This window comes from Mesocricetus auratus, unplaced genomic scaffold, assembly GCF_017639785.1.
Source record: "Mesocricetus auratus isolate SY011 unplaced genomic scaffold, BCM_Maur_2.0 Super-Scaffold_100047, whole genome shotgun sequence".
NCBI lineage: Eukaryota > Metazoa > Chordata > Mammalia > Rodentia > Cricetidae > Mesocricetus > Mesocricetus auratus.
The window spans coordinates 3,024,760-3,044,765 of NW_024429224.1; the positions used below are offsets into that span (position 1 = coordinate 3,024,760).

The 20,006-nt window shown below is 39.2% G+C and overlaps 1 protein-coding gene across 1 annotated transcript in view; it reads right to left on the minus strand.

Annotated features, from left to right (window-relative positions):
* The window catches only part of Dennd1a (DENN domain containing 1A), a 490,889-nt gene that overhangs the window by 427,625 nt on the left and 43,258 nt on the right, over nucleotides 1-20,006 (minus strand). Inside the window, 1 exon segment of the mRNA XM_021234065.2 lies at nucleotides 17,672-17,742. Within this exon segment, the coding sequence (XP_021089724.1) occupies nucleotides 17,672-17,742 (71 nt within the window).

Genomic DNA, 20,006 nt, shown 5'->3' on the forward strand with positions numbered 1-20,006 from the left:
AAACGCAGAATGATGTCCAAGAAGAACTCCTGCCTCACACACCCTCCCTCCCTAGATCTATCCCATAAAAAAGAGAGAATACAATAAATGAAGCATCCATTCAGCCCACTGAAAATGAAATATTTATCAACAATAAAACTGCAAAGGCTCACATAACTATCCAGGTTGAGCTAGAATGATATCAACTCACTGAACCAAGAAATGTGTCCTAGTACCTACTATGTATCAATCACTGTTCCAAATACTGGTAATATATTGGAAACATTAATACAGCAACCTACCCTAAGGGGCTTACATTCTCAGACTGTGTCTGAATACACAGGGTCACTCCTTCATGCCAATCAAAACCTGATTGAAAGTCATATGATGAATAAAAGCAAATACATATTGCACCACAGCTCTGCAAATCTTTTCCCACCTGTGTCATAGTCTGGGTCTCTATTGTGAGAAAATGTTCTGACCATAAGCAACTTGGGAAGAAGGATTTCACCCCCACTTCACATCAGTCTGTCACTGAGGAAAGTCAGGACAGACACTAAAAGCAGGAACCCAGAGGCAGGAACTAAAGCAGAGACCAAGGAGAAATGCTGCTTACTGGCCTGCTCTTCAGGGCTTGCTTAACCTAATTTCTTATAGAATCCAGGATCACCTGCCCAAGGGTGAAACTACCCATAGTGAGCTGGGGCCCTACCACATCAACCATCAATCAAGAAAATGCCCTACAGACTGTCTACAGAACAATCCTAGACAGACATTTTCTCAATTAGAATTCCCTCTTCACAGACCCTACAGTGTCATGATGGCATAAAAGCATACCAGCACATCCTGTGAGGACCTATCAAGAACAGCATCCACACAGTGCCTTACCATAAATGCTGTCAAATGGATAATGTGTGTGTGGACACACACTTGCATTCAACCACAGGTGTTCTTTCTCAAGCACCATTCATCTGGTATTTGAAACAGAATCTCTAATTGGGCTACAACTCATTGAATTGGCTAGGCTGGCTGGCTGACCAGTGAGTACCAGGAATCAATCCACTTGTCTCCACCTCCCCAGCATTGGGATTACAAGAATTTACAACCATAGACAGCCTCTCTCTCAAGTAAATGCTAGGGATTAAACTCAGGTTCTCATGCAGTGAGCACTTCACTGACCAGAGATATCTCCCCTGATCCAAACTGTATGGATTTTTAAAAGTCTTTCAAAACAAGGGAACATGTGGCAGAAGTCAATTTTACATGGCTTATATTGGCTCTACCAAAGAGACTAGAAGTTATACAGATTCCCTGTTAGGCAGGAGATGGGAAGAGGGGCCATGGCTAGGTAATAAAGGTGGCAAATTTTCAAAAGGGGCAGCTTCCTCCTCACCTTCCTAACTTAAAACAAAGGCTTTGGTGGCCTTTGTCTCCCACTAGCCGTCCACCAGATGGACAAGTTCAAGGACATGTTACAAACAGCTGACAGGCAATGAACCGTCCTCTTTCTTCAAACTAATCAACCCTACATTAGGGGCTTTAAAACCCCTTGAGCCTAGAAATTTTGGCTTTCCAGTTTGCACTCTGCTCTACACAGTTACTTCTCTGTGTCTGCTGCATGTATGTTTTTATCTTCAATAAATGCCTTTCTTCAGCTGCTGACTCTATCTATTGGTGTTTGAGATTTACTTGACTGCTACCTGTGGCGCTGCAGATTTTTCCTGCCTTTCAATCCTTTAACTGGCAGTGGAAACAAACCCAATCAAGATCCCTAGATGGCATCATTTAGCTGAGCACTGATCCTGAAGCAGATCCAGAGAAGTCCAAATAAACCCATCACCCCAAGTTCCATTCTACAAAGAAAAACTGGAACAGCTTGTTCCAGGATTTACCCCAGGAATAAGGATCTTTTTAGGAGTAAGCCTAAAATGGTCTTATGGGACTGTTAGAGGCAAGAAAGAACCTAGTAAAGACTCCCCAAAACCCTAGCCCTGGAATTCCTTGGACATCCCAAAGCTCAGCCTTCAAGAGTATGGCAGCAGAGGCCACCACAAGACCAGGTGATGCTTTCTTAGTTCAGACCTCTAGTGACCTCTCCTTGTCTAGTTTGAGGGATCAAACCAAATCCAACACACTTTGCCATAATGAGAAGTGTTCTGACATGTTTTGTAGGGGTTTTCTTGTATTTGATCCTCAGAACAAACACTATGAGATGCTGTCATCATATCCATTTTATAGTCTAGGGAACTAAAGTGGGTCTCAATCTTCCTAACACTGTGATCCCTCGTTGCTGTGGTGACCCCTAATCATAAAATTACTTTTGTTGCTATTTCTTTTGTTTGTTTGGTTTTTGTTGTTGCTGTTGCTATTTCATAACCATATTTTGCTATTATTATGAAATGTAATATAAATATCTGATATGCAGGATATCTGATATTTGATCCCTGTGAAAGGGTCATTCGATACTTCAAAGGGGTTGCGACCTACAGAACTGCTAAACTAGAGCATGCTTATTTCATTTGCTCAAAATCAATGAGAACATACTCTAAAACACGTACCACAATGAACCCAGCCAATCTCTAGAAACCTCATTCTCAATCAGATTTCACCCTTGTGGGGTTTTGGGGGGGTTTTGGGGGGGGGGGTGGAGGGTTCTATTAACCAAAATATTTAAGTAGGAAGAGAGGATAAACTAAATGACCTACTTAGCTGATTTTCAACTTCATTGAGGAACTATGAACAAAACAGTATTTCTTCATTTTTACCCGTGTAGAGAACCTTTCCAAATATTCATGTCACTTTTTCTTTCATAAGTATATCCAAACAAACAAATGGAAATTTCCTTTGATGTTCAAGAAGCCAATTCCATCATTCTGAGTATCAGTGACCACTACTTCCGAGGCATACAACTGGGCTAAACATATACCAACTACGGCCCACGTTACAGAAATGGGCTATTTTATAAGTCTCTGATAGTAGTTATTCTTGGCATCTGGGTCTCCTCCTAGATAGACAGTGTGAATAAGAACACAGGTGATAAAGGCTGGATCACACAGTACTTGTTTAAAGTTTGAGCATGATGCACAAATGGAATGAAAAAAATACACCTGCTGACCATTATTAATTATTATGCGCGAAACTCAATTAGTTCTGTTTTCTGAGAAAGAAAATTTGTCAATCCAGTTTTCTCTCTCCATCATACCTTTAAAGCAATAATTACTATTCTAATATTTGAACTCTTTCAAAAATAAATTTTATCAAATGAAATATTTAATTTCTTTATCACAACTGCTAGAGTTTGACTGGTTATTTTTGAAATGTGAAGGATTTTTTGTTTGTTTTTTGTTTTAAGTTGAGGATGATATTACAAATTTAAGTCACTACAAGGATGTCTAGTTTATACTAGTTTCCATGTTAGCCATCTAAGTACATAATATCTCTAATTCAAAAAAACAAACATGTCAAGTAGAGAGATGTAAGTCCCACTTAAACAATGACAATCTAGTATCCAGTTTAAATAACCTTCTCAATGTCAAACAACTGGCGAATGGCAGAAGAAATCTGAACTCAAGTCTCATAATTTCAAAACCTACAGCGTTGCCATTACATTTTCTTAGTACAAATTGTCCCCAAAGTTTTTAATGCCATTGTTATAAAAAATACAGTAATTAATTTGCACCTATGCTCTTTTCTAATGAGGTTCATGATAGAAAAAATGTCTACTAATTGAGAACATACTAAAGGAAAAAAACTAGATCTGAGGCGCAACTTATTAAAGCCTCCTATTGGGCAAAGAAGATTCACAGTGGTCTCCTCAGTAAAGTTTGCTTCTAATCAAAGCCTTGAGCAAACTGTCTTCAACAAAAAAGAAGAAATGTGAAATACATTGTGAAATAGTACTAGAAATTCAAAGGCAAGAATATTACTTCCTAAAAGTTTCTGTTCCTTCAAAGCCTTCTAGACATCTAAAACCTGAGGTCTAGGTCTATACTACACAACTAGCAGCACAGTCCAGCACAGGACTCAGTCTAAAGGGAATGTATACCAGACAGGTGATGAAGAGTTCAGCGACAGTAGATTTGAGCCATGTGGGACTCCTAGGAAACCAGTCTTCCATGGTACCTTTCAAGGAAGTTGAAGAGCTACTTTGTTTCTTTTTAGACAGGATCTCATTATGCAGCCCTCAGACTAGCGTCATTCCACCTGCTGCAGCCTCCACCATGCAGAAATCATGGGAAACTCCGCTGAAAAGTCACATATCTCAATCCTGAAACTTAACCATAATTGTTGGGGTTTAAAATCTTTTCGAACTAAACTCTTTGCTGCTTTTTGAAAAGAATACTCTGAATGCACTTACACTTGATGGCTGCAAACAGACATCTCTTTTAATCCATTCCTCCCTTCACCAAACATTCTCCCAAGGAAATCCATAGGATCCAATGGCGCTGAATGGCCACCAGGCCCATGTGTGTACATGGGCATGGCCATGTGCACACACTCATACTAATCACTGAAGTAAACAGTTCTTTAGGTGGAGGAGGCAGGTGGATCTCTATGAATTCAAGGTTAGCCCGGACTATTTAGCAAGTCCCAAGACTGGCAAAGTGAGAACCTGTCAAAAGGGGGAAAAAAACTCCAAATGAGGTTCATAGGTGGCAACATGGCACAGATGGAACCTGAGACAAATCACAGACCTGGCTCTCTAAGTAGGCAAAGTCTTAGTTTTCTTCGAGATGCTGCCTATAGAGAAAGATGCCTAGTTTTTAAAAAGCAAATTTAAGCATTAATTTTTTTATCTTAAGGTTGCTGCCTAACAACTGGTAGCTGAGCAATTCAGACATGATGGCACAAAACACCGTAAGATACTCTTTCACCATGTGGGTGGTTAAAGAGGTAGGATATAAGTTGGAATTTCTTCATAGCTAACTTTATCATTGCAGAGGGACTCAGAAAGAGGGAGGCAAATCTCTGAAAATACAAGTTGAAGGCCTAAATCTGGGGAAATCTGAAGCCATTTTTACCACTGGATTTCTCACCGTGGAGAACTAATAAACTCCCTTTTAGACTCAAAACAGAATTCATCTGAGTTAACAAAGCAATGATTTAAAGTCATCAGCATGTCCAATAAATGAGGTAAGAAACCTAATACAGACAAATCTTCAGGCCATGCCAGAGCACTTAGGGTATAAGCTAAAGGCATTTCTGTGAAAAAAAGACTTGAGTTTAAATGTAAGGATTCGGATTCAGAAATCCACTTAAGCTATTTTTACTTGCTTGCTATTCTCCAGCTAGGTCTCACTGATAACAGTTGCTGAATAGCAGAGTTCTATTTAAATAGGAACTCCTGCCTAACACAAGTAATTTAAAATAGCTGTTAAAATAACAGTGTAAATTTATAAAGAACTTTCCATGTCCCGTGCAATGTGCACTCCCATTAAACCCCCTCAGCTCCATAGAGCAGGTACTATTTGTCCCCCCTTCTTATAGTTGAGAGAACATGGGCACTGAAATTACAGGAAATTTGTTCTTAAAAGAACAACAACAAAATTCCATTTCAAAAGCACACCCATAATAACTACTAGAAAAAAAATTCCAACAACTTCCCTGCCTGCATGGATTTTAACATTTAACAGATGAATGAACTCTTGGTCCATCCACCTAAAAGTCCAAAGACCTGATACTGTGAATCACAAAGACAGCAGGAAAGGCCACTGTCATGATAAAGTGATTACTGTGAGCCACTCCTGGACATAACTGATACCTAGATGGCTCCTAACGTGATTACTTCAGGAACAAGAAAAAAGTCTGCAATCCGCTTCCCAAAAAGTATGCATTCATTAAGAAAAGAAAATATGTGGCTCATTTTCTGTTTCTTCTTAAGAATAGCAATTCAAACTCCGTCAATACAACCAATCTGAAGTAGCAGTAATACAATCAAAAGCACCAGTTCCAAGAACATATATACAATTAATGTAAGATTCAAAATGTGAATTTTTCTCTTGGTAGAGAAAAGCAAATTGAGGGAGGCACAAAATGTTCTATTTAAGTTGAGTGGCAGATACATGTGTTTTCATTTATTCCCTGTAGAGCATATATACATATATGCATATATATCATTTCTATCACAGCCTTTACAAATCTCTTAAAAAATAGATTCAAACTAGAATTCGAGCTCCAGCCCCATCATTTGGACAGGCACTTACTAGCAGAGTTTCTTTCATTCAATACTTGAGGACCTACAATCTACCAGACACTCTTCTAAGGAATGAAATACAAGGGACAAGCAAGATGTAACTCTTCCCTTTTGAAGCCCTATCTTGGACTTATAAAACTGAGAAAATGTATATTTCATTGCATGGTGGGCAACTATATTTTATTATATAAGCTATTGGGCTCAACTTTAGTCTAAAGTAATAATCATTACTTTACATCTTAAAACAAAGCAGGGACTGAAGTGCTCAAAACTCTACCTGACAAAAAAACTACAGGGTTAAGTAGCTGTGGTGACACATGAACACCTGTAATCTTAGCATTCTGGAGAATAAATCCTATCTCAAAACAAAAACAAACAACAACAAAACAGCCCAATGAGAGAATTTAGGCCTACACTTCAAACAAGATTTTGGCGTTTGTTTTATGCTTTGCTTTTGCTAAGGGGTATGAAAGGGCCGTGGTCCAGAAACTGCCCTTGGATGTTATTCATCCCAAAGTGACCATCTGTTTTGTCTTGGAGACAGGGTCTCTCGCTAGGATAGATTAGACTAGACTGGCTGGTGAGCAGCCCCTAGGGTTCCACCTGCTACCACCTCCCTGGCACTGACACTACAAAAGAACACTACCACACTCATGTCATCTTTTCCCAAGTGAGTGCTAAAAATGGAACTCAAGTCACCGTGCTTGAGCAGCAAGCACTTTACCAGCTTAGCCATCTCCCCAGCTCTGAACAAGACTGAATTAGAAAAAAAAAAGTAGAATAAATGAGTGAATGATAATTTCTTCCTATGGGACTAAGAATCAAAGTTCATACCACAATACGCTGATAGAGTAGATTCATCTTCACTGGAAAACTCAAGAAAAGACAAAGAAAGGGGGGAATGGGTTCACTGTTTGTTGCCAAGTTTTCAGAAATTGTAAGGCTTCTTTGTACATTATGAATAAAGCTCTCTCTCTCTCTCTGATGATTTTTCTCTTCCTCCACCTGACTTCCCTAACCGCTGCATGGACATGTGCTATTAGACAGTAACTGACTGTATGGAAGCTGCCATGCAGATGAAGTTACATGCATGGTCTACTCCTGGGAAGTTGCCCAGATTGTGCAAATTCAATTCAATTTCCTTAACCCTTAGACCAGCTTAGAGAATTTTTAAGAGTAAAAATTTAAAAAAAGAAAAAGCTAGTGACTATGGAGATGGTTCAGTTGATAAAGTGCTTACCACACACACATGAAGAACTGAGTTTGCATCATCTCCCACAGCCACAGAAAATCTGAAGACAGAAGTATGTGTCTATAACCCCGACACTTTGAAGACAGAAATATCACTCCCTGAAGCATTCTGGCCCACCAGTCTAGTCAAATTGATCAGCTACCAGGTTCAGTGGGAGACCTTATCTTAAAAAATAAATTAGAGTAAAAAGCATCGGGAGTCTGTTGCCATCCCAGTCTTAGAATAGCCTGTACCTACCGAGAGAGGTGAGTGTGGGCCCTTCTACTGTCCACCTTCACCACACCCTCCTTGGAGTTTGCTGACCCAGGGAATGCATGCACACATGACTGTGTTCCTAGCAGACGCAACCTGGCAGGCCAAACCATCCAGAGTCAGCTACCATCGTAGTCTGAGTCCCGCCTGCACCCACCAGGAGATACCAAACCATCCACATTCTGTGCCATCAAAGTCTTAGAAATGCCTGCACCCACCAGGAGAGGGAGAGACCCCGCCTACACCCGACAGTATAAGAGCACATTCAACAACAGAAAGACTAATATGATGCCACCAAAGTCTAGAGACTACACCAGCAAGACCTGAACATCCCAGCACAGATGACGAAGAAAAACAACTTTAGGAGGATGATAGACACTCTCAAAGAGTAAATAGGAAAATCCCTTAAAGAAATGGAAGAAAAAACAAACAAAAAATGCAAGAAATGAAGGAAATGACAAACCAAAAAAATGCAAGAAATAGATTTCCTAAAGAAAGCAAGAAAAGCCAAGAAAAAACAACCAAACAAGTGAAGGAAACAGTTCAAGGCTTGAAAAGATGAAACAGAGATAAAGAAAAAACAAAAAGAAGAAGAACACAGACTGAGGCAATGCTAGGAATAGAAAAGCTGGGTAAACAATCAGGAACTGCAGATGCAAGCATGACCAACAGAATACAAGAGATGGAAGAGAGAATCTCAGATGTTGAAGACACCCTAGGAGAAATAGATTCATCAAGCAAAGAAAATCTTAAGTTCAACAAATCCCTAACACAAAAAATCTAGGATATAGGACACCATGAAAAGGTCAAACCTAAGAATAATAGGTATAGAAGAAGGTGAAGAAACCCAGCTCAAAGATACAGAAAACATATTCAACCAAATCATAGAAGAAAACTCCCAACCTGAAGACATGCCAATGAAAGTACAAGAAGCTTACAGATCAAAAAATACAGTGACCCACAAAAAAAAGTCCCCTCACCACATAATAATCAAAACACTAAACATACAGAATAAAGAAAGAATGTTAAGAGCAGCAAGGAAAAAGGCTAAGTAACATATACAATCAGACCTAACAGAATTACACCTGACTTCTCAATGAAAGGCAGAAGGTCCTGGGTAGATGTTCTACCAATGGAAAAAGACCATGGATGTCAGCCCAGACTACTATATCCAGCAAAGCTTTCAAACACTATAGATGGAGAAAACAAGATATTCCATGACAAAACCAGATTTCAACAATATATATTCACAAATCCAGCCCTACAGAAAGTACTAGAAGGAAAACTCCAACCCAAGGAAGTTAACTACATATACAAAAACATAGGCAATATATAATGCCACTTTACCAAAAGCCAAAAGAAAAAAAAAGGGAGAAACCACACACAATACCACCACCAACAACAAATCCAAAATAAACAAGAATTAACAATCAATGGTCATTAATATCCCTCAATATCAATGATCTTAACTTGCCTATAAAAAGACACAGGCTAACAGAATGTATTCAAAGACAGAATCCATCCTTCTGCTGCATACAAGAAACATGCATCAACTTCAAAGACGGACGTGATTTCAGACTAAAGGGTTGAGAAAAGATATTCCAACCAAATGAACCTAAGAAACATGATGATGTAGCTATCCTAATATCTAACAAATTAAACATCAAACTAAAATGAATCAAAAGAGGTGAAGAAGGTCATTTAATATACATCACAGGAAAAGTCCATCAGTATGGAGTCTCAATTCTGAACATCTGTGCCCCAAATACAAAGGTACCCACAAACATAAAAGAAACATTAGTAAAACTCAAATCACACATAAAAACCCACACACTTAGAGTGGGGGACTTTAACACCCCACTCTCACCACTGGACAGAACCACCAGACAAAAACTTAACAAAGAAACAGAGGAAGTAACAGAAGACAAGGTTGTCCTCTCTCTCTCTCCATATCTCTTCAATATTGTACTTCAAGTTCCAGCTAGAGCAATAAGACAACAAAAAGAGATCAAGGGTAAACAAATTGGAAAGAAAGAGGTCAGACTTTCACTATTTGCAGATGATACGATAGTTTTCATAAGTGACCTGAAAAACTCTACCAGGAAACTCCTAGAGCTGATAAACACCTTAAAAAGTGGCAGGATACAAGATTAACTCCAAAAAAAAAAATCTGTAGCCCTACTATATACAGACAATAAAAGGGTTGAGAAGAAATCAGAGAAACATCACCTTTTACAATAGCCACAAACAACATAAAATACCTTGTGGTAATGTTAACCAAAAAAGTGAAAGACCTGTATAGCAAGAACTTTCAATCTTTAAAGAAAGAAATTAAAGAAGACACCAGAAAATGGAAAGATTTCCCATGCTCTTGAATAGGTAGGATCAACATAGTAAAGATGGCAATCTTGCCAAAAGTAATCTACAGATTCAATGCAATCCCCATCAAAATACCAGCACAATTCTTCAAGGACCTTGAAGGAACAATTCTAAACTTTATATGGAAAAACAAAAACCCAGGATAGCCAAAACAATCCTATACAGTAAAGAAACTTTGGAGGCATCATCATTCCTGACTTGTGAAGCTCTACTATACAGCCATAGTAATGAAAACAGATTGGTATTGGCAAAAAAACAAACCAGTAGACCAATGAAATAAAACTGAAAACCCTGATATTTATCCACACACCTACAAACACCTCATTTTTGACAAAGAAGCTAAAATTATACAATGGAAAAAAGAAAGCATTTTCAACAAATGGTGCTGGCATAACTAGATGCTGGCATATAGAAGACTGTAAATAGATCCGTACCTATCGCTATGCACAAAACTTAAGTCCAAATGGATCAAAGACCTCAACATAAACCCAGCCACCCTTAACCTCCTAGAAGACAAAGTGGGAGGTATCCTTAATGAATTGGTAAAGGAGACCACTTCCTGAACACAACACCAGTAGCACAGACACTCAGATCCATAATTAATAAATGGGACCTCCTGAAACTATGAAGCTTCTGTAAGGCAAAGGACTCAGTCAACAAGACAAAACAGCAGCCCACAGAAGGGGAAAAAATATTCACCAACCCTACATCTGACAAAGGACTGAATTCCAAAATATACAAAGAACTCAAGAAGCTACTCACCAAAACACTAAATAATCCAATTAAAAACTGGTACAGAACTAAATAGAGAATTCTCACTAGAGGAATCTAAAATGGCTAAAAGACAAGAAATTGGTCAAGGTCCTTAGCCATCTAAGAAATGCAAGTCAAAACAACTCTGTACCATCTTACACCTGTCAGAAATGGCTAAAATCAAAAATACTAATGACAGTTTATGCTGGAGAGGATGTGGAGAAAGAGGAACACTCCTCCAATTGCTGGTGGGAGTGCCAACTTGTATAGCCACTTTAGAAATGAGTATGGCGGTTTCTCCAGAAAATGGGAACTGGTCTACCTCAAGACCCAGCAATTCCACTCTTAGGCATTTACAAGGACATCTGTTCAACCATGTTCATAGCAGCATTATTTGTAATAGCCAGAACCTATAAGCAACCTAGATGACCCTAAACCGAAGAATAAAGAAAATGTGATAGATTTACACAATGGAGTACTCAGAAGAAAAAAAAGAAAACAATGGAATCTTAAATTCAGAAGAAACCATACTCAGTGAGGTAATCCAGACACAGAAAGACAAACATGGTATGCACTCACTCAAATTAGACACAGGGCAAAGGTACCAGCCTACAATCCAGAACTCCAGAGAAGCTAGGAAACAAAGACGACCCTAAGAGAAACATACATGTTCCCCTGGAGAAGGGGAAAGGGACAAGATCATCTGAGCAAATTGGGGGGGGGGGGGGTTGAAGAAAGAGGAGGAAAAAGGAGTGGAGAGGAGAACATGAGGGATCAGGAAGAAGAAGCAGAGATCCACAGCTAAGCATTGGGCCAAACTTCTGGAATCCAGTTATGGAGAGGGAGGAGGGATAAGTAAAGGGGTTGAGACCATGCTGACCACAGACACAGCTGACCTGACCAATTGGGAGTGCACAGACACCAGTCTGACAGGTGGGGAAACAGCATAAGACCAAATCAAGCCCCCTGAATGTGGGTGTGTGTTAGGAGGCCTGGGCAGTCTAAGGGGCCTCTGGCAGTGGAGCCAGTATTTACTACTAATGCACAAATGGACTTTGGGAGCCCATTCCCCATGAAGGGATACTCTCTCAGTCTAGATACACAGGGGAGGGCCTAGGCCCTGACCCAAATGATGTGACAGACTTTGGTGATCTCCCATGGAAGGCCTCACCCTCCCTGGGGAGTGAAGGTGGGGTGGGATTGGGGAGTCAGTGGGGGACATGGAAGATGGGAGGGAGTGGGATTGATATGTAAATTAAGATTGTTTTAAATGATATAAAATAGATTTAAAAAATAAATAAAATCTAACTGGAAATAAGAATTAATTAATAGATTAATTAATTAGAGCAGGGTAGCAGTGGAGCAAGCCTCTAATCCCATTGCTGGGGAGGCAGAGTTTGGCAGATCTCTGTGAGTTGGAGACCACCCTGGTCTACAAAAGCTAGTTCCAGGACAGGCTCCAAAGGTACACAGAGAAACCCTGTCTTGAAAAGCTAAAATAAATAAATGAGAGTAAACAAAAATGACCTGACCTCTGGCCTCCAAGTACACACACACACACACACACACACACACACACACACACACACACACACAGAGAGAGAGAGAGAGAGAGAGAGAGAGAGAGAGAGAGAGAGAGAGAGAGAGAGAGAGAGAGAGAGAGAGCGAGAGAGAGAGAGAGAGAGAGAGAGAGAGAGAGAGAGAGAGAGAGAGAGAGAGAGAGAGAGAGAGAGAGAGAGAGAGAGAGAGAGAGAGAGAGAGAGAGAGAGAGAGAGAGAGAGAAATATTAAGGAGAATGACTGGGACGTAATAAGGACTTAAAAGACAGCTATCTTCTTGGCTGGGCGTTGGTGGCGCACGCCTTTAATCCCAGCACTCGGGAGGCAGAGGCAGGCGAATCTCTGAGTTCCAAGCCAGCCTAGTCTACAAAGTGAGTTCCAGGACAGCCTCCAAAGCTACAGAGAAACCCTGTCTCAAAAAACCAAAAAAAAAAAAAAAAAAAAAAAAAAAAAGACAGCTATCTTAAGTTTCTTGATGCACTAACTTCGTTATTAAAGAATATGATAGTAATTTTATGTGAGCTCCCTCAAGAATATTTTAATCTAAAATAAAACCTAACTCTGAAAAGAGCTCCCACATGCTAGGTATTATGGGTAAGTGCTCATAATCCCAGCATTCCAAGATTAGCACAAATTCAAATCCAGCTTAATCCTCATAGTGCATTCCAGGGTAAAACTACACAAAAATCCTGTTTTAGGGAAGAAGAAGAAAAAAGGGCAGGTGGTGATGGTGCACCCCTTTATTCCCAGCACTCTAGAGGCAGAGGCAGGTGGACACCTGTGAGGTTGAGTCTATGGTGCTAGTTCCAGGACAGCCAAGGCTACAAAAAGATATGGGGGAGGGGGAGCGGCAGCAGGAGATAGAGAAGGCGACACCAAGAAAAAGTTTCTATGCACTCATGGGTGCCCACATACGCCGGAAAACAGTTTGTTTTTTGATTTTTTTTTTTTGAGACAGGGTTTCTCTGTGTAGCCTTGGCTGTCCTGGAACTCACTGACTGTACACGAGGCTAGCTTCAAACTCAGAATTACGCCTGCCTCTGCTTCCCAAGTGCTGGGATTAAAGGCCTGTGTCACCACCACCCAGCCCCAAAAGCAATTTAAGTTAACTTTCTTTCCTTGTGTTTGTTGTTGTCTTGTTTGCTGCTTGTTTGTTTCTTGAGACAGGGGTTCTCTTTATAGCCTGAGCTGTCCTGGAACTTGCTCTGTAGACCAAGCTGGCCCCAAACTCAGAGATCTACCTACCTCTGCCTCTGGAGTGCTGGGACTAAAGGCATGTGCCATCACTGAGCCCTTGGGGGAGTTGTTTTGTTTAAATCTTGATTCATTTTGATTATGTAGCAGTATGCACACCAGAGTATATGGGTCACCTGAAGGTGGAGCTATATATAGTTGTGAGCTACCTAATATGGATGCTAGACACCAAACTTGAGTCCTTTGGAAAAGCAGCAAATGATCTTAAACACTTGTGCTGGCTAGTTTTATGTCAACTTGAAACAAGAGAAAACCTCAACTGGAAAAAAAAATGCCTCCATAAGACTGGCCTGTAGGCAAGTCTGTAGTACATTTTCTTAATTAGTTATTGATATGGAAAGGCTCAGACCATTGTGAGTGGTACCACCCCTGGACGGGTGATTCTGTAAGGAAGCAGACTGAGCAAACCAGGAAGCAGCACCCTCCATGGCCTCTACATCAGCTCCTGCCTCCTGGTTTCTGCCCTGCTTGAGTTCCTGCCCTGACTTCCCTCAGTGAGGGAGTGTGACCTGACAGTTGTAAACTGAAATAAACCCTTTCCTCCCCAAGTTGCTTTTAGTCATGGTGTTTCATCACAGCAATAGTGTCATCATCACTCTAGCCTCCCAACCTTCTTTTTAATCTCTAATAAAATGGAGCATATGTTATTAGCACAGATTCCGATGAAGCTCCTAGACCACAACCACAGTGTACAATGAAAGCTTAAGTTCCAAATCACAGACCTGGCTCTCAAAACATGAAGTTGGCAAAGTCTCAGTGTTCTTCACTATGTTGCTCAAAGGTGTGGACATTTATTTAAAACCAACTTTTAGCAAAGGGTTTTTTCTTAGGGTTGTTGCCTAACACCTGGATAACTAAACATGCCAGCTTCCAAAGCATTGTGACTAACACTGCTTTCACAAAATCCTAACAGCTTCTCAACTTTCCACCCTCATCTTTAAAAACTGGCTGTTGGGCTAATGTATTACAAATGCTGCAGGGGGAGGGCATGCAGAAGGAAGCTGATCTGCTGGGCATCCCTGAAAAACCTGATGCTGCCACTCTCCCAGTACTAAGCATCTGCCCAGGCAGAGTGCCCACAGCAGGCCCAGAAAGGCCAGCTGGAATGAGACACTTGTGTTGGAAATGTATTCCAGAGTTTCTGCACACCCAGGTGCCATCTGATCATGGGACCTCCTCATAGGCTGATTATTTCTTGCAAGAGAACCTTTGAGACCATTGATCACACAAGCTGAATTCAGTGTTGGGTGCTTCTGCAGTGTGGGATACCTATGGAAGGAAGTCTTAATGGAAGGGCAAGTTCTCCAGCATACTAGCCAATTAGAAAGCATTAAAAATTTAATAACAAAAATATACCAAAAACCTACTGAAAACTAGACAAATTTCTGGATTTTTTTTAATTATTTGTTTAGAGGTTTTTGTTTTGTTTTCTTTTGCTTCTGAGGCAAGATCTCATGAAACCCAGGCTGGTGTCACTATACACCCAAAGAATGATCTTGAACTCCTCATCCTCCTGTATAATACATACCTGGCATGCATTATCATGACTGATTTCAGCTTTTGGTTAAAAGGTCAAAATCTAATTCATAAATGACAAGCATCAAAAGAGTCAATGTAAGTAAATATAATACTTGGTACAGTAATTTATAACAAATAAAGTGGTTTTACCAAACTATAGCAATATTTTTTTTTAAGAAAGCCTTACTTGTGGGGCAGTGGTGGCACATATCTTCAGTACCAGCACTTGGGAGACAGAGGCAGGTGGATCTCAGGAGGTCAGCCTAGTCTACAGAGCGAGCTCCAAGACAGGCTCTAAAACTACACAGAGAAACTCTGTCTCAAAATGCCAAAACAAAACAAAAAAAGCCAACAACAACAAAAAGAAAGTCTTAATTGAGAGGGCAAGGAAAATACATATGGAAGAAGTTAAGAAAAAGGGTTATGTATTTTATCTACACACACACAGATTACAAAAAAATAAGTAAATCAAAATATTAATGACAGTTATTGTCATTCTACTCATCTTTATAACCTTTCAAAATTTTAAAACTCTTATACATGATGAAGAGATAATCCTCTAAACAACGTTGCTAAAATTTTAAAGATGAATAGCCAACACACACACCAGAATAATCTGCCAATAGATATTAAATGCTTTGAGATAAATTTTGCTATATAAATTTTTAACTTACAAGAATCTATCAGGATGGAAGTAAACATTTTAAGAATGGAACTCTCACAGACATTTATAAAACAAAATGTACATTAAACCCTTCAATTAAAGACCCATAAAGTAGTCTCAGTGCTTTTTAGCCCACCTTCTCACAGCAGGGACTTAATCCCTCCAGAGGGGTGCAAACAAACTTCAAAGAGAAGATTAGGCCCAGACACTGCACTGTGTAATGTAAGGTTTATATCTAAGTTTGCCTGGAAACACAGAGATGCAGATCTGAGGAACAAAGGTAGATTCTTTAAAATCATCTAAGACAGCCAAATTAATGCCTAAAATAGTAACAAAAAAAAAAAAAACAGGAAAATACACCAAGTACTATTCAACAAGAAAGCTGAGAAGAAGAAAACGGTGCCTGAAGTCAAATATTCAGCTTCAGTTCACTCATTAGAAACAACAAAAGGAAATCTGAAGAATTACCAAAGAGCACGTGTCCTTTTCCAGCTCAAACTCTGTATACACTAAGGAAGGTATCCCTGTAGTGTTAAGGTTCTTGATATAGTTTCTATACAGTACTGACAAATCACATGCCTCTTTCTAGTCTCAGAGCACAGCACATGTAAAAGACAATTAAAGGTCTTCACTGATGTTCACACATTAAGACAAATCAACGGGGAAAAGACCTGTCTTTACAGATCAGGATATTTCTCTCCAGCCATTCTTATCTTCCTATTATTAGCTGATTTTTAAGGAGGATCTGAAATACCTCATTACTTTATAAGCTATTTTAATCATAGGTAAAGTATAGCTTAGTAATTAAACACTATTTTCCCAATTTGTATAAACCATGGATGGAAAAAAAAATCAATTTAGAATTTAACTTTGCCAGATGTGAACTAGTTAAAGAAAATACTACTAGTCTTTGGTAAATACTTAAATGTAAAAGTCAACATCAAAATGTCTAAAAAGAAATATCTGTAATGGGTAAGACAGGAAAATATTGATTTTATACTAAATTTAGACCAAGAAATTTGGATTAAAGATTCCACAAACAGAGTGAAAAACAAGTCATAAAATGGAAGATATTTCTAGCACACATAACCAGGTAGTACCCATAATGCATACTTTATGAGCCAACAACGAATGGTTACTGCAAAATGAGCAAGATGCTAGCTGGCCTACCTAGCCAAAATGGCATACTCCAGAGTCAATGAGAGATCCAGCAGGACACCAATGTCCTCCTGTGACACCTCACACAGGTGAGTGCACTGGTACACAAATCCACACACTCACACGTACACCCACAAATAAAAATAATTTTGGTTGTGAGCCTAGCCTTTGATGGATGAGTCATCCCTCCATCCTTATACAAGATGTCCTATAACCTCAGCTAAGATCCCACTGTTGAAAATACTTATGAAATCAAACTAAAAGAAAAGAAGAGAGGAGGAGTTTCCTTTAACTAGTCTCCAACCTTCTTTATCAACAATTTTGCTAAATTCTGTCTACTTCAAGCAATTTAGAAGCAAAGAATTCTCTTTCTATTAATTTGAATTCTATAGTCTAATTGCAAGCCTTGCCCATTATCAAGGCCAAAATAGTTGGCTTCCAGGCATCTATGATATGCAAATCAGTATCCAATAATAAAAATAAATAAGGCCATATATTAAGCTCACTAAGGCAGTGGACTCCAATCAAAGCATTCACTATACTTTTGTTCTCCAGTCCTCCTAAGATGATGTGGGCATGAAAAATGAGGAAAGGCACTTAAAAGAACTTAAAGATATCACATTACCTGTTTTGTTTTATCTGTTTTGTTCTGTACACAGTTATTGCATACAATAAAGGGATATTGTTATCATAATTAGATAAATTAGTACCTGAAAGAGTGCCACCTGTCCTAGGATAAGCCACTTCCACATACACTTCAAATGTAGTCTCTGGGTTCTGCCTACAAAAGAAACAAATCATGATTACTGAGAATTGGGCAGCATTATGCAAAGGACATGGGGTACAGTGTAAAGCAAATCTCAATTACAGTCAGTAGCTCCACGACTAACTAGCTATTAAAATTTGGACAGGTTAACTTCTAGGCCATAACCATTACAGCATACAAGATAAAAACACCAACCCCCAAGTACTGTGCAACTTAAAGAAAATACACAAAATTGATGTGGACACAATGTCTGGACATAGTAAGTTAACTATGACTTTACATGTGTCATGTTTCTGACTTCCACAGTGGCATCTCCACAGCTGCAGGCAAGGTTTCTGAGGAAATCTCAGCTCAAAGCATCAAGAGTATAAAGTAGCACACTCTGTTCCACTGCTAGATAAGACACACATATGACAAAAATGACTCATTATTTACAACTTTTGAGCAGCAGACAAGAGAAACAATCGCCTCCCTAAAATATTGTGAGCATGGGACAGTGTTTGCCTACAATGGCCATACGCTATGTATGAATGATCACTATCACATTCCTTTACCTTTTTAACGTCATGAGCACTCATAATAAATTCGTGAAAGATCACCATACTAAGAGAATGTTCATAGTTGTTACGTCTGGGTTATAAAAATGTGGTTATATTATCTTTTCTGCCATAATGAAAAACTAACTACTTCCAGACTGGATAAAAATCATTTAGCAAGGCCGGGCGGTGGTGGCGCACGCCTTTAATCCCAGCACTTGGGAGGCAGAGGCAGGTGGATCTCTGTGAGTTCGAGACCAAGCCTGGTCTACCGAGTGAGTTCCAGGACAGGCTCCAAAACAATATAGAAAAACCCTGTCTCGAAAAAAAAAAAACAAAAAACAAAAAAAAAATAATTTAGCAAGCTGAGCACAGTGGTGCATGCCTTTAATCCCAGAACTTGGAAGGCAGAGGCAGGTGAAACTCTTGTGAGTTTGAGGTCAACCTGATCTATATAGCAAGTTCCAAGCTACAGAGACCCTGTCTCCAAAAAGAAAAAAATAATTCATTTAGCAAATAATATTATACTTTCAAATATAAGTTATATTTTAAACCTGACAACAAAGCTTAAATCCTTCCTGGATTGTTTAATAACATCTAGGGGTCTAAATTTAAATCAAAGAAATAATTTGCATGTTCCCAGGAAAATCTACATCTCCAAATGTCATTTATGTCATATGATCCTTACTATGGCACTGTAAAGTATGGAAGTGTTACTCTCACTGAGCAAGTGAGGGACATAAGGAAAGACAGTCTGAAGAACTTGTGTCTCCCTTAGCTGACTGAAAATATAAGGAATCCCGGAATTCATACCATCCTTTCTCCAATTCTGTATTTCACTGACTAGATGATGACCTTTGATCTCCATGCTTACACATCTTAAGCCCACTGAGTTTTGAGATTGTAAAAGACAGCAACATTTTTCTTATTAATATATAAAATAACATTCATCGTATAAATACCAGCATCTTAAGAGTTGGGAAAATAAGGTAATGCTTGCTCTAGTTCCTTAGCAGTAGAAAGAAAATGTTTTATAATTTGTGAAAGCTCAGTTTTCTGCTCTAGAGAAACACAGGCTGTAGCTTTAAATAAGTGCCTTAAGTAGAGAGAGGGTTGACTATTCTAAAATTCAAGGTATTTAAATATACTTAGTTAAATATAGCTACTGAGAAATAAGAGACTAAAAAGAGACTAAATCAGAACAACATACTTTAAAAGAAAAAAGTAAACTTAAGTTTTAAGAGCCTAATTTTTGTTTGTTTGTTTTGTTTTTCGAGACAGGGTTTCTCTGTATTGTTTTGGAAGCTGTCCTGGAACTCACTCTGTAGACCAGGCTGGCCTCGAACACAGAGATCCACCTGCCTCTGCCTCCCAAGTGCTGGGATTAAAGGCGTGCACCACCAATGAGAGCTTAAAATTAAAAAAAAAAAAAGTTTGCATTCTTTTTTTCTACCAAGAGGGTAGAACATGACCTTCAAAGTTGGCACCAAATGTGTGGGAAATATCATGTGGGACTGACTACCCCTTCCAATCAGGGAACTGGAGGTAGAGCATCTGACCACAGGAGCGCTGCTAGCTCACCAACAATAGGTGCTATAATGTGAAAAGAAAGGAAGATTTTCTCCAAAAGCCTAAAAACGCCTTTCTTTTGCAAATGGCTAGATTTCATCTCTGAATGATGTTCCTATGGATTAAAACAGATTTCAAAATGTATTCTACACATAGCTGGGAGTACTAGCACAC